Source organism: Corvus moneduloides, chromosome 13 (genome assembly GCF_009650955.1).
Source record: "Corvus moneduloides isolate bCorMon1 chromosome 13, bCorMon1.pri, whole genome shotgun sequence".
NCBI lineage: Eukaryota > Metazoa > Chordata > Aves > Passeriformes > Corvidae > Corvus > Corvus moneduloides.
In genome coordinates, this window is record NC_045488.1 from 2,408,612 (window position 1) to 2,433,427 (window position 24,816).

The 24,816-nt window shown below is 39.0% G+C and overlaps 1 protein-coding gene across 2 annotated transcripts in view; it reads right to left on the minus strand.

Annotated features, from left to right (window-relative positions):
- The window catches only part of FBN1 (fibrillin 1), a 145,090-nt gene that overhangs the window by 47,283 nt on the left and 72,991 nt on the right, over positions 1–24,816 (minus strand). For both annotated transcript variants that reach the window (XR_004242873.1, XM_032123291.1), the window contains exons 15-30: positions 23,030–23,152; positions 18,176–18,298; positions 17,113–17,265; positions 14,835–14,888; positions 13,841–13,966; positions 11,875–12,000; positions 11,226–11,345; positions 10,136–10,273; positions 9,090–9,140; positions 6,461–6,586; positions 5,448–5,672; positions 4,161–4,286; positions 3,940–4,068; positions 3,354–3,479; positions 3,102–3,227; positions 2,214–2,336 (exon numbers count right to left, since the gene is read on the minus strand). Coding sequence is in view for 1 of the 2 variants with exons in the window: in XM_032123291.1 (XP_031979182.1) it covers positions 2,214–2,336; positions 3,102–3,227; positions 3,354–3,479; positions 3,940–4,068; positions 4,161–4,286; positions 5,448–5,672; positions 6,461–6,586; positions 9,090–9,140; positions 10,136–10,273; positions 11,226–11,345; positions 11,875–12,000; positions 13,841–13,966; positions 14,835–14,888; positions 17,113–17,265; positions 18,176–18,298; positions 23,030–23,152 (1,995 nt within the window). In the remaining variant the exon portion in view is untranslated. The remainder of the gene's footprint in view (positions 1–2,213; positions 2,337–3,101; positions 3,228–3,353; positions 3,480–3,939; positions 4,069–4,160; positions 4,287–5,447; positions 5,673–6,460; positions 6,587–9,089; positions 9,141–10,135; positions 10,274–11,225; positions 11,346–11,874; positions 12,001–13,840; positions 13,967–14,834; positions 14,889–17,112; positions 17,266–18,175; positions 18,299–23,029; positions 23,153–24,816) is intronic.

A 24,816-nucleotide genomic window follows, 5' to 3' on the forward strand; every position in this document is an offset into this window, starting at 1 on the left:
TTTCACAACTGCAGGTCACAGTCCTATTATATCTTGTACCATGCACAAACACCTAACAGTGTAAAACCAGGTATCTAGTACAACGAAAAGGAAATGTCATTAATTTTTTAAAATTCTTATTGGTTTGGGCAGAGGCAAAACTTTAGCATGTGGATTTTGAATATTCAACAGATTACTACATATGTAAATAACATCTTTCCAAGGGAAGAAAGCAGCGTCTTCAAGACTAATAGGGTAGTGAAGGTGACTCCTCAAATCTCTGGATATTTTCTTAGATTTGACTTGATATCCAAAGATGTGTGGTGTTTCTGCTATTTAAACCTTTTTATGCGTGGCTATTGCACTCAAGTCCTTATTAGAGGAGAGTATGAAAATGAATAGCTAATAGTTATTACAGCTGGCCTGTGAAGGAAATTCTATTTTTCAAGTCAAAGCTGGATATAGAGATGCAGAAATTCTCAACTAAGGTAACATCTGACAACAAACTTCTATGGACATGTTTAGGGTCAAGCTAATGTGTGAACAAACCACAGAGAATCCGTCCCCTCCCCACAGCAAAGGCAGACACTTCTGTTTTGACTCTGAGAATGGAAAGGTGAGAGTTTCCTATTCCAAAGATTTCAGTTTAATATGCAGGAAGGTGCTCTAAATGATCAGTTCTGGTTCTGGGTTTAGAGATGTGTTTGGGTGGCTAAGGACAAGGGGGAGTAAAGCACAGAACTGCTTCTAGCCATGGGACTTGAGATCCCAAAGACTGTCCAAGTGCACACTTGGGTCATTTGGTCCCCAGTCAAGTCAAGAAGATGAAAACAAAACAGTGGCTCAGAGACCCTGCTCCCCCCCTGCTCCCTTCCCTCTCATGTCACTCTAAACCTCTCACTGGGTTTAGATTCTGGCTGAGGCACAATTTCGATCAACTGGTTTTATTTTTGCACTGAAAAAGTGCCCCGAACACCAATGTTTGGGCAAGGTTTTGAAAAAGCTTGCCTTTTCTAGAAACCTGAGCTAAAGCAAACTACTTCTAATCTAAATATTTTAGGTTTTCGGGGTCAATCAAATCTGCACTTTTTCTAGTTGAATTCTTTCTTTGAATGAGGGTCTGATACTTGCTGAAGGCCGGCTACTTTACATCTTTCTGACAGAGCAAGCTACAATGTGGGGGAAAACTACATTTTACTGTGCTTTAGGGCTCTTTTCTCTTCTGGAATGGTAGTGAGTGGCCTCAGGGTAATTGAGACCCTGGTTTGAGGTCTATAAATATTTACAAATTCTAAATGTGAGCACTCTGTTAATTCAGTATAGAAAACTCTCCATTTGTTCAACTGTAAAGGCAATTCTATTCCAAGGGATTAACCCTGTTATAGTTCTCATGCTCCTCAAGGAGCTCTTGGATGGAATTGGCGAACAGCTGGCAAATATTCACATGCCTCATCAGGCCAGTGGCTGTGAAGCAAAAAGTAAGAGAAAAGTAGGGTAGAATTATCTTTCCAGTAACCTATGTGGAAATCACCAAGTGCAATTCACTTCCTGCGATTATGACTCCCAGACTCCCAAAGGAGAACACCCGGCCACAAGAGAGCTCTGAAAATTTTCTCACAAACCCTTTTAAGAGTGCAAAAGACCTGTTTCCTAAGAAAGATTTGTACTGTTCAGATTTCAATTTCTCTGCAAGTCTTTCAGCTCTGAAGTAATGCAGCATACTTGCATTTGACTAAACAAAGAATTAAAAATAGTAATTTTCTTGCTTGCTTAAGAGCAGATACCACACAACCACAGAACAGAGCAATCAGCTTCTTTTCTAGCACCTCTGTCTATCCTCTCCAACATAACCATACAATACACATGCACAGCATTTTGGCTTCTGTTCATGGTAATTTTTTTAATGGTGTTCAACGTGTTTTGGATTTGGATCTAATATAATACCTTAAGGGGGAAAATTCAACTCGTACTGAAAAAATTACAGGTTTTTTGTTATTAAAATCAGAATCAGCTTGTACACTTCCTGAAATTACGAAGAATCAATTCCCTTCAAAGCACTTCTTTCTGCAGTTGCCCAATTTGGAGATACTTACTTCAGAAAAAGAACTTCATTTTCCATTTATTTTCTTTTTGTAACAGTGTATTTGTTACAATAGCTTTCATCTTAAAAAGGTCCATTTTTAAACTATTGAAATAAACCCTTCAAGCAGAAAAGTTCCCGAACTCTCCCTTACCAGTGCATGTCCTGTGGTCTGGCATGAGTGCAAAGCCTTGTTTACAGCTACATTCATAGCTGCCCTCTGAGTTTGTGCAGAAGTTCTCACAGCCACCATTCATTATACTGCACTCATCGATATCTAAAAAGGAGAAAATTACAGTTAAAACCGACAATACCTTTTACTTTAAAGCACATTTCAAGGACATACTTTGAGTCAGCTTTCCAGTACAGCATCAATCCAGAACCTACACTTGGCATCTGCACACTAACATTCAAGTGTTTGCAAAGGTAGGCACTGGGATGGACGTCAGGCAAACCAGGGATGGAAAGAGATGGTACCTGACTGCATATACAAATACTTCTGTGCTTCTCCTTCTACATATAGAAATAGCACTGTTGAGTTACCACAGTATCATTAGGACAACAAAGTTTTTTTAAGGATCAAGGTAAAAAACTACTTGGCAGAATTAAAGCCACTGGATTTTTCATGTATTTCCATGGCACAGTAGAAGGAATGTATGCAATTGAACCACATGATTCTACTTCATGGTCCAGCAGGAATGATGATTTTTAATTAAATATGTAACTAATCTAACAAGTTACTCCCTCTTAATCATCAAAGTCTGAAGTCTTGGGGCATTTAAAATAGTACATGATTTTATGCATCATGATTGATTTACTAGAGAAAATAATCTGTTACTCAGCTAAGTGCAGTACTATAACTTCACTCATTTCTCTCAAAAACGGATGTGCACGTTTTGGAGGTTTTGCATACTGTTTTGACAAACTGTAATAGATTTTTTGAATCATGGTTAAAAATGACTATATAACTACCAGACTGAAACAATTACATGTGTTTTATCTTCCCTGTTTGCTAGAGCTCCAGTGCAGATTTTGTCCTTACCGACACAGTATAGCTTGTCTTGTGTGGACTGATAGCCAGGGTTGCAAGCACACTGATACTTTCCAATCAGGTTGACACAACGGCCATTTCGGCACAGGTTGGTGCTCAGCTCACATTCATTAATGTCTGTTGCAGAGGAAGAAGAGGAACACATTTCAGACCAAAATGATACTACAGCAAACGCTGTAAATGCACAACGCAAGAGTGGTACAAAATGCTGTGCACAATCTTGATTTTGCCTGCATGTCTCACCTACACATGCAGAGATATTTGGTGATATCTGGTGGCCTGGAGGACAATCACACCGAAAACTTCCCTCTGTGTTGATGCAGGTGCCACCTCGGCAGAGAAGGGGGTTGCGCTGACACTCGTCGATGTCTGTGGGGAGAAGGGGAGGCACATCATGGCAGGGCCAGCACATCCCTCACCACAGCCCATCACAGCACCATCTGCCTTGGTCAATCAACCCTGCAGCCTGTCCTAGAGCCAGCCATCCCTTGCACCACAGTGCAGTTAGAAAAAGAAAATTAATTCAAGAAGGCTTCTTCTAAATCTTAATTTACCTTAAGTTCAAGGTTCAGGGTGGTGTCCCACTTAGCAAAAAGGGGATTGTGGGGATAAACTTAACATCCCAAAATCCTGTCCCTTGCTTATATATGCTTTGGCAACCTGCGGAAGCAGCAAATTCACATTTAAATTTAGCTTTAATAAGGCTCTAAAAATGAGAGAGGCCTAAACTCAGGCACAATCAAACCTTCAAAAACCCCCCAAATAAATCATGCCTAGCATACTAGCACATAGCATACTACGGCACATCTAAGGTCTATAAAAAACATACCCATGCAGTTTTTCATCATCATAAATCCACTTTCATAGCCTTCAAAACATTCACACTCAAAGTCTCCAGGAGTGTTGACACAGATGCCTTGGCCACAAAGGTCAGGAGAGATGCGGCATTCATCGATATCTGTAACACAAAACACATTCACAGGATTTTCAAGGGAGTTCAGTTTGTCCTTTTCAATTCAAAACCATGAGAGAGACATCCAGGAAGTTTACCTGTGCAGTTCCTCTCTTCAGAATCAAGGGCAAATCCACTGTCACATCTACACTTAAAACTGCCAATGGTATTTCTGCATTTTCCATGGGTACAAAGGCTGGGGAACATTTTGCATTCATTGATGTCTGAAAAATGAGATCGTATGGACATATGATGTTATCATTCATACAAAAACAGTGCACAAAAGAGCAATGCTGACATCAGAGCTCATCTTTTTTCATGACAGTGACCCCTCCTTTTGGGAAAATTAGTCCACACTACATAAACTGATACTGACTTCCCCCTACCTAATAGTGTAGGCACTCTGTGCTGGAATTGCCAAGAACACTTTCTTTCACAAAGTTAGTATTAGTCTCCCCTTTGTCCTGCAGGATGTGATTTGCAGCTCAGTAAGATTTCAGTGGACAGAGGATCAAGGCAAAGACAGCTTCGAAAAGAATCACTCTGTCTTCTGATTTCTGAGAAAAATGTGACTTCCATGAGTCACAGAAAACATAATGAGCATAAATAAAAGCACATGCCACTTTTTTTATGGATAATAATGGCTTAGTAACTGTTTATAAAACCAAGCCTGAAACTAACAACAGCAACAGTCATTCATATCTGTTTTCCCCTCATTTCAGACTTCATAATGTTTAGTTTTTGGGTAGCTTTTGACATTGTCCAGCTTAACCCCACTGGTAACCGTGGAAAGACAGCTTTCAACACATGGTGCTAGGGCGTCACTGTGTGATTCCCACTTAATGCTGGAAGTTTACCAACAAGAGTCATAACATGACTTGGTTTACAGTAAATAAAATTCTCTGATTTGAGCCATCATCCTGGAAGCTATTTCCTCTGCTTCTCCAAGTAGCTTCACAAGAAATTCCCAAAATTATTCACCATTTCTTGGTTGTTCCACAGCAGAATTACATTTGTTGCACCCTTCACAAGTAAGGACTGCTCTTTCAATGCATCCAAAGCTGACTGCCCAGTTTGTTCCAGTTCTTGTACTGTGAGATGCCAGGAGGCAAAGTCAGGCACAATTTAACCTCTCTAGTGAGAGACACAAATCCTTTGTTTCGAGGCTGCAGAATTATATGGTATTTAATGGTCTGTAACATGAACTAAATTCTCTTGTATTTTGTTTGGGCTTTAGTTGCCATGAAATCTAATTGGATTTTCAAATGTGCCTTAGGGTGAGTGAAGTGCCTATCACTGAAATTTTCAAACCCATAGGAGTTGTCTGATGGAAGAGTAAAAGCCTTCAGGATTTGCTGGCAATTAACCACAAATGGATCACATACCTTTAGAGAAGGGCTTCCCACTTATCTCTATCTTCGTAGAGAACCCAGGTCCCCTTGGGCAAAGAGCTTCAAACTCAGGAGTTCCCCTGAGAGGACACTCCTCACACTCGTAGCCCCAGGCTGCCCCCACGGAGCAGCAGCAGGCGTCCATGCGGTGCCGGCCCGGGATCTGGGCGGTGCACTGCTCGTCCTCGTGCTGCAGGTAGCAACTCTCCAAGCGAATGTCTGTTGGGCAATTCAACAACATGTGGAGAAAGAAAGAGAAAATTTAGTTCACTGCAGTGGATTTTTTTTCCCAAATCCCTTCACAGGACAGTCTGCTCCGTGTTTTTGTGGACTCGGAGGACCATCCCAAGCTCACTGCATAATTCCTAACAGCAAAATATTAATGCTAAACTCAGACATTAACAGTTGAAGTAAGTCTGAAGCACCACTCTGAAAAATGGTGCTCAACACCTGAAGTAAATTTTGGATCAGAAAAGGATTTTAAACATTCCAGCTTGCTATACTTACATAAGGCCTTTTAGTTACTACAAGCTATGCCTTGTTCAGAGACAAATCTTGGGCATTTATTGTCATAAATGGACAAAGGTGCTGTGGGTGGGCAGCATACAAAACTTGGATATTTTGTTGCACCCTCCATCAAGGTGCATGGCGTGGCCAAGTCCAGGGCTACAATGGTGTGTCCTCCACTGTTCAGCCTTTGTGGAAGGTGGTTTCAGCAGGGCTGCAGATGAAGAATGCTAAGAGCACACATGATCTGCAGGGATTTGTCAGATGAACAATCTGGAATCAATGCTACTCACCAGCTGGCAGATGGTAACGGGCTTTAGCTACTACTACTGGAATCTGCTCCTATTCCAATTGAACTAAGTTCATGTCCCTGACTAATTCCATTTGAAAAATGGGCAAAAATACTTCTCCTTACTTGTTAGAAAACATGCAGTGCAACCACTGGTCACTGCATAGATCTGCTCTTCCCTAGCAGACCTGTACACGGAATTAATACCTACCAAGACAAGTTCGTCCAGAAGCATCTAAAGTCATTCCACTGGGGCACTGGCAAACAAATGATCCCAAGGTATTGACACACTGCCCATTTGTACAGACCCCAGGAAACACCTCACATTCATTAACATCTATTAAAACAAAAAAAGAAGTGAGTAAGAGTAATCGCTAGCATGCTAAACATGAACAAATTAGCAAAAATATAGAAAATAATAATATTCTAATGTTTTTAGGATAAAATAAAAAACCGCAGCAGTTTACATGGCCTGAAAAAATTCAAAACATTTACAGTTCCCTAAGCAAGTCAGCCAGAAGCAATTAATTACAGAAAACTGCTGATGATTAGAAATCATACATGTTGCTATTTGCCATTTCTACATATACTGAAATCAAACTCAAAAGCAACAGGAAAGGGAGGGGTGTTTAAAAACTATATCCATTTTCATACTCACTGTGGGCCAGATATTTGAAGCAAATGGGCAAAGAAAGACCAAGATAAGTACAAAATGACATGCATTATTCCAACTAGAGTCAGTATTTTTAAAAGATTTTTGAGAATTTTTTTCTATCTGCATGTCTGGAAACTAAAACACCATTTGAAATCTGGCCCTATGGCCTTGTCAGCAACTAGCAACTGTATATATATTAATATAACCTCCTTACAACTACACACAGAGTTTAACTTCGTTAAGTAAAAACTGTATTTCTATACTTAAGAGGCAAATTTAGCACTTTTGGGTAAGGATATTTTGATTATATGCATTAGCTTGGCTTGAGCTCCAATAAATGTTTAGTAATCTAAGTGTGAGGTCCTCCCACCCAAGTCCTTTGTGGCAACTGCCTTGGGAAGAAGGCTCCAGCATAAACATGGCTCCAAGATGAAAAGTGACAATTTTTATGACAGGAGAGGATAAGAACAAGAAATGGAAAAAGAATGACTGGCAAACTGTAGATGAATACTCATGTATAGAGTAACCAAGAAGGGGGAAGGTTGGGCTGGTTAGGCCTCCAGACAAAACTCCTGGTGCAAAGAGGCTCTGCATCTCTTAAACCTCACGGAGCACGATGGAGGATAAACGCTGGGGGGCAAATCAGTGGCCTCTGCCCTTGAACAGATACTGTAAATTGACTGGAAGGTATGAAGTAAAGCCAGTGGATTATTAGAAACCACTGAAACACTCTTCATGGCCTGTGAGCAATATTGCAGCTGACAACTCCAGGGCTCACCCGTAAACGAGAGGAATGCTGCCAATTCAGTTTGCTTATTTCCTTGCACAAGATCTATTACACATTTTACATGGGCTGCATATGGGAGGACTGACTATCACCTTTTGGGAACTAAACTTACTCCTGTCTCTAACTTGCCAGTAAATTTCCTAGAGACCTTTCCCTGTCTTGAAAAATGCTTACATTGGTTGAAAACCAAGTAAGGCTTCACAATGTTACAAGGAAGGGAAACTACTCTGAAAAACCTGGGGCTATCCATGTCCCATTGAAATGAGAAAGATTAAAGCACGTAAGAGATGTAATCCGATGTGCTGGTAAAAGAAATGTTGAAAACAGTTATGTCTGTATCTTGGAAGGATAAACTTTCCATCCCAGCAGTGTTGAAAATGTTCTAAGACTTTCCTTGTGAAGAGAGATAGGTGGGCCCACTTTTTTCTTCTTTCCTTTCACTTACACACTCCACAAAGTGTTGCTGAGGTCAGATAAGTTATGTACAGTGGGTCTGCAGCACAGACATGCCAAGATATTCAGTCATCATTTGGAAAGCAAAGAGTATGTGTGAGGGTGTTCCTCTTTTCTTTTTTTTTTTTTAAGGGAAAAAAACAATGTTTCTTTATGGAAGCTACATATGGGAGTAATTTTTAAAAAATATTTTAACTGCAGTGTCATGTCAGATGTTGTCAGTCAGGATGACCCACAGCAGTTTGAGACTCTGAGCTTCGGCATATTATGTAAATATGCAGTACTTTTCCAGGGGTTCAAATCAATTCAAACAGAGATGAAATAGGGTGGGACCTTCAATTCTCACAGAATAGTATAGAGTCATCTCATACCAAGCAAAAAACTACACATCTAAAATATCTTTAACCTTTTCTTTAACCAAAGTATAACTGTGTCCTGATGCTTTTTTTTTTTTTTTTCTTTTAATAGGACAGTGAAAATATGTTTTGGAATGTATAAGTTTTCATATAATGGTGTATGGGAGAAAGTCAAGGTTAGGGAAAAAAAAAAACCTAATGTGAACTACAGTCTTTGAACATTCTTTTTCTAAAGCATAGTGATGGCTTATCATACCACTGTATTATGCCATGTTTTGTAGTATACATAAGACACATACTTCGTAAAAACAGGTTACTCAGTTAACAGTATTTGAAGAGAAAAAAACACCTCCTTATACTGGTAGACATTATATTTGCTAGTGTGTACTTTGAGATAAACTGTGAGTAGGCAGGAATGTTAAACAAACTGAAACCAAATTCATCCCTGACATAACTCTAATGAAGTCAATGGAACAACACGAGGTAAGAACTTGGCACAGTGTTCTTCTATGCTAAATTAACCACTTAAATCAAAACACTGGCATTTTTTCATTCAAGCTCTGATTTATATTAAGGCAACAATAAATACCTTCACACAATGTTCCTCTTATTCTTGAATATCCCTTTTGACATATTGGGTCTGTAAAACAAACAAAAATGAAGTTTCAGAACACTAGAGTCCAAAACTCAACATTAATTTATTGTGCAAAACTGATCATGTGAAACATTATCTAGTTTATTGCTATGAGAAGTCTGAGTGCTTAGACAGTATCCCAGTAGTTTCTGAAATAATAAAGAGAGAAGATGGGGCAACTACATAAACTATATAGAGTGTCAGCCTTTATCCTCTTTTGCTTCCCATGTGTCTCAGCTAGCTAAACCAAAAGTGGTTATGATTGCTGCTTCATTCAAACCAATTAATTCATTTCACTTGATCACAGCACATTACAACCCTATTTGCCATGGATGAATGAGGATGAATCCTGTTAAGATACACAGAATGAAATTAACCAAAGATTTGAGCAAACTAGCAGCTTTCAAGATATAGAAATAACAACCCACACACATTTCTGCATTCATCAGCTCATCCCTGGGTTCCCAGCTCATCCCACAGTCCAGTAAAATTATCAAATGAATATGCAGCGACCTCAACCCATTTCTTGATCAACTCTATGAGTCTCCAGGTCATCAGTTAATCCACAGAGTACAATAAAAAGGGCTACTCCCTCTCCTCCCTCCATTACCACACCAAAGATCCATTTGTTGTGACCATTTCCTTGGGATCTCTGGGGAACATGCATTTATTGCTACATCATTAGGAACTCCAGATCACTAATTATGACAAACTGTGCTAAAGTAAGGCTGCAAGTTACAGACTGTAGGTGTGGTCCCTTCCCTTCAGTGCTTAAACTTGTAAAGTATTTACTGCAAAATCCATTTAGAATCTTCTATAGCTGCATGCTACCTCTCAAATACTAAGACTTCTCTTTTTTGGGACTGAATAAGGAGTGACGGCTTGATAACAGAACAACTGAAGTTATTTGTCTACCCTGTGCCCAACTTCTCTGACAATAATCTGGACCAACCTCAGAGGAGGAAAAGCCCCAGGCTCCTGAGGAAAATGAAGAGCATTACCTCGTTCACATGGTGTACACGGGCTTCCCCAAGCAGCACCTAGTGAGGAACAGCACTGGGACTTCAGAGTTGCTCCATTGATATTTATTTCACACCTTCCATTCACTATGTTCTGCCAACAGGTACCCTTGACAGTTTCTGTTTGGAAAAAAACCGATGTATTGTCATGCACATTCTCTAGCATTATGCATCACTGTATTTACAAACACATGTGAATTTAACCATGAAAAAGAATCATCCTTTCACTATAATTTACTACATCAGAACTAAATTTATTTTAAAATCTCTTAATTTAACCTTCTCTATGATGGACTATAGCCTAAAATCATCCCAGCACAGAGCTCTTGCATATCCTAGTTTATGCTTATTGTCTTTAACAGGCAGCATATCAATAACACTCAAGATGTGAGTCCCTGTATTTATTATGACTCAGATTAGGGGCACATGCAGAAGAACAGAGTAGACATGAACCCTTGCTACATCTTCCATTGTTTTGCTAGATCCCCCAGTCTGGGTATTTTCCCATACAAGGAGTGGCAGAAGATAGCTAAGGATCAGACAGCTGTAGTCCTACAGCTTTCCTCACTGACTAGACAAGAGCTATAAATTACTGTCCCAACAGAACAGGCAAGAAAGGAAATGATGAGCCCACAGAGTATCTGAATCACAGCATTGTCTGTGGATGCTCTTGAGCTGGTCTCGACTGTGCATAACTTGTTCATGCTCCATCTCAAATAGAAAATTCCTTCCAGAGAGCAGATCCTAATTAGAACATGCTCACCTTATTATAGGAGAAATTAAGGTGAGCACAGACCTGAAGTACTAGTCTTAACCCTTCTGCGTTGCTCAGAAAAAATTTTCACCTCTTTCAAATCTGGCATGGAAGCACACTAAGCTCCCAAGTGCACTTCATGCACCCAGGGGAATGGTGAAAACAAGCACTTTCTTAACATTGTTTCTGTTAAGTTTTCCACTATATTTATCTACACAAGTTATTTTAAAGTATTTTCTAAAGCTGGTGGTGTACAATGTTCGCATGGAACTGGACATTTTTAACCAGCAAACATAAAATCTTCAAAAGAATAAATACCTATGCAGATGGTTCTGGTTGGATCCAAAGTACTTTCGGGAGAACATTCACAAACGAAAGAGCCTGGTGTGTTTTTGCACACTCCATTAACACAGGGGTTAGATTCACATTCATCAATATCTAGAAAAGAAACACACTGCTGCTAGTGCCAGAAAACATTAACAAAAATACATATGGCTCTTTTCAATTTAGGAAAAAGGGGATGAAGCTTTCCTCATAACCAATCTTCCTGATATTCCCCTTTTCTGTTATGAAACTCTTCACAACAGACTAACGTGCACGTGTCCCAAAGACACACTAACACATTAGAACTGTCTAGGGCTCAAAAAGGGTTCAAACTAGGAGCCCTTTGGCTCTGTTCCTCAAAAAACAGATTTGTAAAGCTTGGGTTTTTCTCACCCTTGGCACAGTGCGGGCTCACTGATAGTAGTATATAGGGAGAGTAAATACAGGCTATTCCATGAGGTTATCCAATGGCTTCATTTTGGCCTTGTCTCTTCTCATTCTCCTATTTCCCCATAGAATTTATTTACGGTGATTTTTTTAGTTTTACACATTCTATCCCCATCAAGGTTCAAAGTATTTCTGGCACAATCTGAGAACAACCCAAATGAATAAAACTAGGATTAAATGGTGTGTTACCAATTACCTTCACATGTCTTTAGATCTGGAGTGTATACAAATCCTTTTGGACAGGTGCAGGTGAAACTTCCAGGGGTATTTCTGCATTGCCCATTGTCACAAAGCAGCATGTTCAGCGCACATTCATCAATATCTACAATGAAAATAAAGAACTTTTTAAGAAATGAAACATTTCTGGAATAGAAGTCAAGACTGAATTTCCCTCCCAAGAGCCACATTTTAGAAGAGACAAATAGGGCAGGGGGATGTGGTATGTGTGGAATATGAATACTGGATTCTTTTTGTAGACAACAGGTTTGCACAAGAGTTTGTATTTCCTTTCCTCACATATTCATATGTATGTGAGAGCCACACCACAGTTCAAAATAAAGCTGGGGATCACACTTTCATCCTGCCTTTATTGTGGACTAGGTCTATGAAGTCTCTCAGTCCCTGCACAGCAGCCCCCACAGCCATGAAAGAAACAAGGAGAGGATTGGTTTGAAAAGGTTTGCTGATCATCCTGGTCTTTAAGTCATCATTTTTTCCAGGCTGGCTCTGAACTGGCTTAGATGTTATGGTTAACAAGGCTAATGTAAGTCTACACTTGCTTCAGAGATGAAAAATTTAAATAGGATTGCTAGTGCTAAATTTCAAGAACCCTGAGGAAATCTTTGGAAGAACTGTGGTCATTAGAGAGAAGTTGCAAGAAGGTGGCAATGGGCCATGAATAGCAGGTGAAGACCAGGAGAGACCCAGAGAGCAGACGGGAACAATTGGCTAAGTCAGAGAGGCCTCAGAAAGTGTTGAGAGAAGTTGGGAAGACTCAGAGGGTCAGCGCAGCAGCTGGGAACAGCAAAAGTGCTAGGAAAAGAAGGGAGACTTGCAGAATAAAACAGACCATGTGGGAAGCTTCACCGGAGTTCAGAAAAATTGAGAGAGGGCCAGGTGGAACATTATGGGAGAATGGGAAACAGCTGTGATGGAGCATGGATGTGGCCTGCAACAGGGTGGGCTGGGAAGCGTCTGGAAACTCACAGATGGACTGGGAGAAGAGATGCCATCAGCTACAAGCGAACACTGGAATGGGACAGGGATGATTAAAGCCAAAGAAGCAAATGGGAAAATGGGATGAATTACAGTGTGATTTGTATCTAAGAAAGATCAACTTTTTTTTTTTTTAATAAAGATAATGGATAGTTTAGGCTGGGATAACACAGATGACTTAAGCTATTTAGGTTTAAGTAGAGAATACAGAACCCAAATAAAATTACTACGTAAGCAGGAGATAATAGAAAGGAATTTAAGAATTTTAAGGTGGTTCCAGAGCTGGATGAAGAAGAGGTTACAGTAGGATATATTAAAAAAGAGAATTATCATGATGAAGTGAGGATATTAGAAATGCTTTCAAGGATCAGTCTTGGGACTGGTCCTATAAAATATTCATTGTAATGCAGAAGTAAAAAATGAATGGAATCAGAAACTGTGGACAACACTAAGCTGGAAGCTATTACCAATACAGAGAATCAGGCAAGGCTAAATTAATCTCGACAACATGAACAAGAAAAGTAAGATGAAATATAATCACCAACATTCAAAACTTTGCAGTTAGGGACCAGTAACAATAACATGCTAGAAACCAGAACTCATCAGCTGAAGGCTAGTGAGAAAACTCTGGATGTAACTCCCAATTAGAGGTTGACTTTGATCCCACAGTATAACACATATTTGAGAAAAGACTAATCCACTCTAGAATCAGTTTAGGCAGGATATTCCATGGGGCAATGGAGAATTTCTGGCACGACTACACAAGGCACTGGTCAGACTTCATCAGAATACTGTACACTGGTCAGACCAGTCATGTTCAAGAGAAGGCTGCAGCCTCTGCTCTTATGAAAAGACTAGAAGTATAGATTTGGATAGTTTAGCCAACAGAGTTTGAAAAAGGATATGATGATTCTTTATAAATACTTTAGGGATAAGACATTTCATACCAATGCAGTTTTTCCCAGTTGAGTCTACTTCATATCCAGGGTCACAATAACATTTGTATGTTCCATGCAGATTCTCACACCTTCCATTTGGACAGAGATCGGGATCCAACAAGCACTCATTAATATCTACATAAAGGTAAAGAAACCCAAACATCAGAGCCAGTTGTTGAGGGCTTGTAGGGGTTAATTCTCCAAACTAGGAAAAGACAGTTTCAATATCATTAACATTGGCTGCTCCATATTTATAATTATAGTTCTGACCAGGAAATTCACACCTAAATATTCACATCCAAGAGAAAAAAACATCTCTTTAACATTCATTTATCTCTAGCCCACGGTCACTTAGGAAACTTTCAACTGTAGGTAAGAACTGGAATATTAAACTGGGGTAACAGATTAGATTTAGAAAAGCCCACGTATTAATATTCCCCATATCTCCTGATTCACAGCATTTCCAGATGGCATCACTTGCCAAAGCATTAATATTCCTTCTTTCTGAGTGCTTTTCCCTATCTACTGCCAGCAAATCTACTAGTAAGCACTGGCTGACTTAAGAGTTTGAAGTTTCCCAGTTCTATGACTACAAAGCTTTTATTGTAATCATTTCCCTCTTCTTTGTAGTTAAACAAACTCTGGCCTATTTCGACAGATGAAAACATGAGTAAGCTCAATGTTCAATATGTTTATTCTTCAGAATGATTTCACCTGAAATATGCAAATATAATTTACATAAAAAGTCATGTAGGTGACGACACTTCTCATAAATCTGTCATTATTTTATAATGGCACTTACATACACTCCAAGATGTAAAACAGAGGCCCCACAGGTGAAATGTCATGATCCTGAAACTTCATGCTCCATTCATTTCACCCTAAGCCTTTCTCCCATCCTCTTCTGTCACCATCCCCACCAGCATGGCTAACAAATTAAGGATATCAAGGTAACACTTTCAGACCAAAGTGCTATAGTTTGAATTACATTAGGTGATCTTACCATTCCCTCCTGCAGTCATGCCAGTTCCACTGCTGCACAGAGCCTGATATTCAGCTGGAAAAAATATTAAAATACTTATTGGAATATTCTTTCTTAGCTCATTGCTTTCAGCATCACCATTTACACTATGGCAATTATTAGAAAGATTATTAACATGCCTTCCAATTCTTCTGAAAATGTTAATAACCTCACAGTATTCTGAACCCGTGAAACATTTTAGCAGATTCAGGGTCTGAATCTGCTTATGAAGATGGATGAGTAAAAACTTCACATGACAAACTGTGGCATTTAAGAATAGACATAAACTTCATGCTGGTCCTCCTACACAAACGAACCATAACATAATCACAGCAAGATTCTCCAGAACTTGTATGTCCAAGTCCTTGCTCAAGGTGCATGTTCAAAGAGACCAGGAAACACAACATTTTTTCCTACAAATCTTCCCCGTATTTAACTCCATTTAGCAGAAGTGTCTTCATGAGTTCACAGTAGACCAAGGATATCTTATCCTTATAAAAAATAAAATTAAAATATGTGTCAAAGCTTCTCAAATGTCTCACTGCTGGGTTCAAGTTCTTCTTCTGAGTTCAGGACAATTAATAGCACAAACTGAGAGCCAGCTCAGCATTAATTATTGCCATACAGGTCAACATTTTTCAATATATTTTCACTATAACAACATCCAAAATACTTACACTGCTAAAATTAATAAATATTAAAAATATTTATGGAATTAGCTGTGTTCTCTTTGAGAAAATCCCATGCAACACATCTCCCACTATTAACATAACCAGCAAATTAATATGTACCCTGGCCTGAATCAAATAATCACTGTCACTGCATGTGAAAGCAGACCTGCTCTGAATGTGCATCAACAAAATTTAGTCTAGAATGGCAGGAACTTCTGCAAATTGCTTCTGAGGAGCACAGAGGTCTTCCTTTCAGGAATATTTTTCAGTCTCTCTGGTAAAATGCTTCTCTAAGAAATCTTCTCCTTCCCTCCCCCACTGAAAGCCCAAAGAAATGCCACACTTCACCCTACATGAGACAGCCTTTTTTTGACAATTGAAGAGGTGAGGAAAACAACACAGGAAAAATAGCTTACACATACGTAAATGTTCCAATAAAGTAAATCAAACATAACACTGAAGTCAATGATACAGAGTCCAGTATTTGTAGAAGATTTCTACTCTACTGTACAATAAGAAAGGCCCACTAACATCACCAGAGGCTGCTGGAAAAGCTCTTTTCTATTTTGCTAACACGTCCTTGGTGTTTTGCTATTCTAAACAACACACCAAGTTATAAAATGGTCATCAGCAAGTTCCTGCTGAAGAGCTCACATCAGCCCTACCAGCCTAATTTGTTCCAACTGGTTTTGTCTCCCTAATGCTTTCAGAAAGCTATCGTAAAAAACAGATTTGAAAAATAAATCTAGAATTATTTTTGCCTACAAAGCCAATACCATGGTAATATGACACGCCTTGGAACTACATACCAAATGGCACACTTTCTTTATATGCAACAACAAATTTGCTGAGTGACAAGAAACACTTGACCAATTGAGGTTTCAAACCAGCTCCCTGCAGTCAGTCACCTCCATGAAAGCAAGGTCCTTTAATTTACTGGCTTCAAGGCAAGGACTGTGTCAGCTGAGTCTTGTTGGAAGAAGTGTTTTCCTAAAACACTTCTGCCCACTGGAATGGTTAGGAGTGCTTTCTTGCCAGAGAGAAGTTATGTCCCAGACAACTTCACTTGGGGGGGATTTCAGTGACAGACTCAAGTATTCGCAAGAAACTGAACTGGACATTTGTTTGTGCATTGACTACCCAAAGGTGAGGTACTGAATAAACTGCTTCAGATCACTTGAAGGATATAGGAGTCATGCAGCAAACATCTGATTGGCAGGTGTACATAAGAATTTGAATCTATGAATTAATCAAGTTTTTTCCATTACTAACTTGAGTTAAAAATTATATTTTTTGTTATCTATATCTACCAAAATACGGTTTGTTGCCTAAAAATGTCCTGTTTGTTTTTAATGTGCATAACAAATCCGGACCCAGACATTGTAATTTACTGTTGCTTTAAAAAAATATCTCCCGTAGCCTTAAAACATACAAAACAGAAGACTGTTCAAAGTATGTAACACGCTATACAACAATTTAATCTCCTGATTTAAGTTGCAACGTTAATAAAAAACTTTCTTCTACTTTTCCAAAAACAGTTTATCAACAGAAATGGTAAATTAGAAGATTTACCAGTGAACATGGCATACCTGAATTTTGTGCTGGGCAGGGCTGGCAAGGCTCTCCAAAGGCATAGTCAGTGCTGGCACAGCAGCACTCTGACTTTGTAACTGCACCCGTTAATGGTCTCACACATTGGCCTCTCTTGTAGCCACCATAGCATGTGCTCCGCATATGTGTATCTGAGGGAAGAAATCTCTCTTAATCCTGCCATAGCCAACTATCCTGCCATCAATTATGACAAGTATTAAATGCAGCTCGGGTGTCATAAACACCATGAAATAGCTGTCAAAACAATGGATCTTTCACTATTTCCCTCTGCTTTTCAGCCACCTATACCCCACCCCCACCCCCCACTACTTGGGACAGGAAATTCTTCTTCCTCATGCTCCCAAGAACTCAGGCATACAAAGTGTTACTGCATTTACTGACTTAACATGCATTAGTGAACTACTAGGCAAACAATCAGTTCTTAACCTTGAACTAGTGAGAAGCTATGGGGAAAATGGACAAAGCCTTTGCTCTTTCTCTGCTTGTAAAAACCCAAGAAAAAGTCATTAATGCTATTCCAGTACATAAGACTTCATATGTTTATGTTTTCAGATCCAGGGGTGATTTTTCTCTTTATTTAAGAACTGGCCCACAAATGGCTGTCAGGCACATTAGCATTTTATAATCAAACACTGAGCTTGTACAGAAACAGGCAGAAAATTGGGTACATCCCACGTTAAAAAGAGGTGACAGTAATTAAATCTCTGAGCTTAGTGACAAATGTAGAGTTTTACATTGACAGAAACAGGGCAAATTCTCACCTACTCAGAACTGATACAGCACTAGTTACCTCTAGTCTGTATAGTCTACCTGACCTTGTGATTTGACCCACACTTTTTTTCTCTTTAAATAAAAACGAAATGAAAACAGAGCAAAATGGGCTATTACAGCAAGCATCCCAGAGCTGTTAGTATCCACTATAACTACGACCCACCATTCCATGAAAAAATGTTAAATTCTACATTCAGACTTGATCTGTCCATCAGTCTAGCATTGATGCCTTAACCTTGGTTGATTGTGACTCCATTAAGTTTGTCTTACCAACACAGACACGTCCATCCAGTCCTACTGCAAGGCCAGGGAAGCATTCACATCTGAAAGAGCCATCAGTGTTCACACAGCGCCCGTTCATGCATATTCCATCTGTCTCACACTCATTGATGTCTGTTGGAGAACAGAACGAGCTTTATTAGAAGTTAAATTACATAGTGTTCAATGCCTGGCTGAAACTTGCATTTGTGCAGCTTATTTTCAATGTATCCTATAGAAAAATATCAAGGGTAAATGGATAGTAGTTCAAGTAAAGATTTTGTTAGCAATAGTGATGAATTCGTTCTTTGAAACAGAATAAGAAAATGCCAAATTCAGGAGAAATAAACAGAACAAAACGATTTTGCTCTCCTTGGAGAATAAAAGGGGCTATATTTCCCTAGCTTGTTCCCAAGAGGTACATGTTCTGATTTAAGGGTCATTCAGGCAAAATCATAATTGGAGGAAGGAAGAAACGATGGCTGCTAAAACAAAGGACTCATGTAGTATATAACAGGACGTTCCCTTTGCGTATTAACAGTTCATGCTGTAAGAGATCAGTCCAAACAGCAAATTGAATCTTTTACCTCCCCACAAGGTGCCTTCACAGGGCCACCAAAGAATTTCCTTTCCTCCTGCTCTGGGCTCAGTTTCTGGAAGCACATCTGAATCTCCCCAGTCAGTCGCTGCCCACAGTCCCTGTCCCTCTGGTGATCTGCATGACAATTGGGTTTTCCTACTGGATGCTCATTACAGCCCATTTTATAAACTTTAAATGAACAGACTGCACTCCAGCCTTGAAAGGAATTTGTTAATGATTTGAGCCCTGAGTAATTGCCCAGCACAAGCCACCACCTTTGCCCAACACTGGCATGTTGAACAATAAGGCCCATAGCAATGAAATACAGGAATGAAGCCTTATAATATTAGACTATCACAAAGGGATGTTAAATTAGTAAAAAAACTACATAGGCTGTGTACCCTGCTAATAGTAAGATCATTCTCTAGATGCAGAGAGCGTATCATCATTTTAGAAGTGATAAAAGGAGTGTTTAAAATATTGTTTGGAAGTATGTATAACCTTTATAAAATAATCACTTCATAACAATTCTCCATACTATATACAAGAGACAGTGTGTGTGACAATTTCCTTTTTTCTGACCTTAAAAGGGCAAATTGAGAGTGAAACACCTCTGTGTTTTACTTAGTTTGTGTTGTTTGGCATAAAACACGGCTTGTATGATCCAAGATTCCTTTTTCAAACTGCATTTTAAAATAAAAGCTATATTTAAGTACATGGGCTCAATTCATTTCTACTTCATCCTGCAATCTTTTGTTCTGTTTCAGACAAATCTTAAATGCTTTTGCCACTTTTAAATTTAGTCCTTACTCAGTGGAGATAAAAATGGAGTTGGGATTCAAAATGAGCCCTTATTATTTAATGTTGTAGACAGTTATTTTGGTAGACAACACTGAACTCCTATGACAGATTCTCCTACAAGCTTTAAAAAAAAAGGAAAGTTGGTTTTTTTTAAGGTTATTTATAGAAACAGAGAGGCAAAATTACTTCTTTCCCGTTTCCTGTAGTTCATTTTCAAAAAAAGATTTTGTAAGCTAGTAAAGGGTGACATGTGCCATCTTTTTTCTTTTGCACCAATTTAGAAATGTGTTGGAAATACTGCTGCAGACATTTTTTGGAAAGGTAAAGTGGGTCACTTAAAATGGTGCAAATCAGCTGGAAGCCTGGTTCCTGTAAAGATGTGTAAAAAGCCTCTGCTTCTACCAGGGCTGAGATTCCATGGAGTTAATCAACTTTCCACACAGGCATAAAGTCCAAATTTCTAACCTTGAGAACACTCCGCTGTCTTCTGTGGTAAAAGTCACCATTTGGACAACTTAAAATATACTCAGCTTGGTTCTGGAAAACCAACTAATGGATTTGTTCTCCATGTTCAATGAGTTTTGCCTTTTCTGTTTAGCTTGCTTAGCAGTGCTAGCTGGGTACACAAAGTCCTCCAATTTTAACCAGGAAAAATTTACTCAGACTACTAAACTACCATTTTCAATTGCCTTGCAATGGCTTTCAATTCAGGGCATTCCTGTTTGATCTAAAGATGAAACAATGTATGGAACAGAAATAATACTTCAAACTTCTGCCTGCCCAGTATTTCTGAAAAATCAAGCAAATCATCATCGAAAGCAGCTAATGGTGAATAAATTCAGCATGTCTTGTATTTCAGGGAATATACAAGGCTATGGTGTAACATTCTTTTCTGGCATGTTATTTCAGAAAGTCTAAGTGGAATTTTTTACCAGACAGCCGAGCATATGCCCTGTACTTATACTTAAATTCCAATTTTATGGAACTAAGTGTTAATTACATTATCCCCATCTTTGGGTTAGAAGCCTTTCTTACTAGCTGAAAACTCAGCTTACAGTGCATCAAATGAGATGGTTACAGAAGCAATGAGTTGCACTCTTCCATTCCTTTGTAGATCCCCTAGTTTGGCAAGAACACATGTTCAATTCCCTATCAAAATTGCTCAGGCAGGAAGCCAATTTGCTGCAGAAATGTCAGTTTGTGCATACACATATTCCCAACGTGCACAAGAATTCCCTGCACACCCAAGCGTGACCTTAGAGTTTTAGCTGGTGTCAGATTTTAATGTATGCACTTGACAAACAAATTCAGGATATGCAGTGTCAATAATGAGTGTTTCAAAGACTTGCAGTTCTGTAGGACACCAGTTATTTACTTTGCACATTCGGCATGTACAGAAAGGACTCAATAAGGACAAACATCAAAAATACACAGGAAAAGACATTATTAAAGATGAAACTTTTAAAATTTTAGTAACACGACTGGAGAGCTGTGCTCCTCTAGCCACTGAAGACCTGGGAATTGTTTCATGATACTTTGGGCAAATGGAAGAAACGAGACAAATATGAAGAGGATAAAAGGTGTAATTTGGGTGTCCAGGTTTCAAAATCTGGTTTGATTTTGTCCCAGTAACAATTCTAACATGTAATAAATGTTTGCATGCTCATTCATAAAGAACAAGGCTTATGGTAAGTGCTGAAAAGCAGTGGGAGAAATTCTTCTTTTTACTATAAGATTTGTTCCAATTTTCAGTAGGAATCAGTTGAGTTCTCTGCAACTTTGGACAATTTTCAAATATTCCTCCTTTGATGCAGAGAAGTAACATTTCTCTACGGCCAGAAACCCCTTTTTGACTATATCCATACTCCTGTTTAGCCAGGAGGCACATAACAGAGGCTGTAAGACTGAACATCATTGTGTTTTAAGTAATCCGTAATCTTCTTGGGTGGCCTTTCAGACTGGCACAGACTGATGTAATAAAAAAAATAAAATTAAATAAATAAATATATATATATATTCAAGGCAAAAATCAAGACAAGTATTTGGGCTGGGCTGAGCTTGCATCCATGAGTCACATCCCTGCTAATGACACAGAGAACAGCCAGGGATCTGTGGGAACACAACTGGCTGATGTGCCATGGCCTGATGGGCATTGAAGTCTTACTGACATCCCACACACAGACCAGCTGGAAAATCAGCTTTGGCAAAGCACACACATCCCACATGGAAAACAGGTAAGAATGGAAATAAATGTGATTGCCCTAAGTGTGTGAAGGCTGCAGCCAACACAGCTGGCAGTTGTTAGGCTAAGGAGACACTTGTATGGTAATGCACAATGGCTCTTTTGAGAAAATAAAGCACATCCCAACTAAAGCAACCCTTTTACAAAGCCAGAACAGGATCATCTCATTAGAGTTACCTGATTCCCCTACCTGAAGGCTGGGTAGCACTCTCCTGCATACCTAGTGCAAGAGTCATCACATTCAAGAGATGTTTCAGATGTTTTACACAATTTGTTGTCCTGATTTTGATCTAAAGTCTGTTTTGGACTGGTACAGTGTTCAATAAACACAAGGATCCAAATTAATTCACCGTTCACATCACTAACTCTCAAAACCAAGTTATTCAAACATTTACTTTTGCTACTGGTCCACAAGATGCTGCAATGTGACATTTTTTTAAATTTGCCAAAGTGTAATGAAGCACTTTTTCTGCCTTGATTCAAAGAGTTAAAAGATTTTGAATTTTTTGAAAGAAAAACTGTAAGTAACTTGGCCCTTGTTTATTCTTGTTTATTCTTTGTTTTGAACTTTTGCTTTGTGCCTGTAAAACCTGTGGAAACATGAAGATTTATATACCCAAAATTTCCAGTTCCTGATGGGACTGAACAAAACTCTAATGACAAAAGTAAATAACTAGCAACCAGGAGGCTGCAGTGTCTCCCACAGGGGGTATTGCTGAGCTAGTGCACCAGATGGAAAAGGCAATCTTGCTGTGGTGCTCATGTCTGCATCTTGGTCACACGGAGTGCTGGGCACTCCTCAGAGATGCTGCATTGACTAGGAGCACCCAGACAGGAACGGGAGAAAAGCCCAAAGAAGGCAATGAGCCAGGATGTTTGGGTGGCCAAAAGCAGAGCACTTTCAAAGGCCAAATACAAAATGTTAGATATGCTTGAACCAATCTGCAAAAGACACGATTTGCAAAAAGAAAAAGGATTTTGACTAGGTCAGATCATGCAGTCCTTGTTCAAACAATATTTCCCACTGGCTGGTTAGGGTGGTTGCTCAACAATGTGGAGAAGACTGAGTACTGTCTTGCACAAAGACAAGGAATTCCAGCTGATTAAAAAAGCATCTCTGCTGAGAACTCTGCTCAGTACATCTTGTTCCCAAGGATCACTGTAAGGAAATAAGTTTATTCCTGAAGCTACCCAGAGAGACAGGACTCACAAGTTTCGGGAACCCAAAATTTATTGTGCTCACCTGTGCAATAGCGTCCATCAGATGCTAGCTGGAAGCCTGGTTTACAAATGCACTTAAAGCTGCCATCTTCATTGATGCACATCCCATTGAGGCAAATGTTCCTGATGCTGCATTCATCCATATCTGAAAATGTACACGATACACAGAATGCTCATAATGTTTATGCATAAGAACTCTTACTAGTCATATCCAAAAGATAAACCTTAAGTTTTTTCTTAGTTGTCAGAGGTATAATGATAATCAGAAACATATGATGGGATATACTGAACTGTCCTAGAGGATGTGTCAAAGCAGTGACTCCATTTTTCAAAATGAATCATTAACATAAAAAGGAATGAATCCAAAGAAAGCAAAGAGAATAAAAAACAGATGAGAAACTGGACAGCTTAAGAACTTCCAGTTGGTAAAAGCCATCAAGAAGTGAGAAAGGATGCAATTAAAGAGGATTTGGAATCTTAATCTAAATAGAAGCTGGGTTAGAAGCAGCCTCCTGTTTAGAATGTAAATACAATTTTATGTTACTAAGAAGACCTGAAAGGGGAGGAGTGTACATTTGGGTTTGGAGTGAAAACTTTTGTAACCTCCACTGGACAAGTCTAAGATATATGGTATGGGAGAATTCCCAGCACTGTGCTTATGCATGAATTCTGTGGGCACTGCCATCCTCAACTTCCATTTAAAATAAAACCTGCCCCTTTCCTGCATTCAGCATGACAGGCCATACAGAAGGGTACTTCCTAATAATAGCTTCATAAAAGCATTATTCTTCCTCTGACCAAATGGGATAGCATGAAGGATTCAAATAGGAAAAGTTGGAGGTCTCAGACACTGTTATTCTGAACCCTGCACAGTTATTCACACAACAGGAAAGAAAAAAAAGAAAAAAAAAAAAAGGCAAGTAGAGATTTCTGTGCTTGATTTGAGTAAGCTTTTATATCCTCTCAGTCTTTACTTTGTCCTGGCGCAGATGAAATCAGTTTTGGATGTTACATCCAAAAAAAAATCAGTGGTATTTACCAGTTTCATCTGAAGAACTACACACAGTTACATTAAGGTATGGCACAATGCCATGGTCTTTACTGATTAGTGTGTGTGCACACAGCTCAATGCATTACAATGCCAGAGATGAAACTGTTTCATAAGTGGATGCAACAGACATTCTGGCAGCACATGCAATGGAATTAAAAATGTTTTACCAGACTGCCGATGTCCTGGTTTTTATTACTATTAGCACATGGTATTTGGTGGGAAAGGAAGAAATCAGAATAGAGGGTTTTTTCTTGAATAGTCTAATTTCCAAATCTATTTAGTCAATGTACTTCCATAATAAGATATTTTAAAAGCAGCTTATGGTGCTAAATTGTATCTAAAAAAGAGTCAGGAAAAACAGTCTTAAAATGTCTGTCTCTACCAAGGATTAACAGAATCACTACTAGCACATAAAATCACTGGATCATAATGACATTACAATATATTCAGAATCGTGCTATTTTCCTTAATACCGCAGCTGTCTTGGACAGAAATTACACTTCTAGACATAGTGTGTTTTCTTTTTACTTACAGGCTAAGTCAGACAAAAATAATTTATGATTAAAAAAAAAAAACGTGTATCTATCCCAACCAGGAATTTTGGCATTAAGTCTTTGAGCTGAATCACTGAGATAATATTCTGCCAAAAATGTTTCTAAGAACAGTGCTTGAAATTCTTTTAACGTATGAATAGATCATTGGGAACCCTCCCAAGGACCTTGGGAAGCATGATAAAGAACATTCTTCTTTTTTTCCTC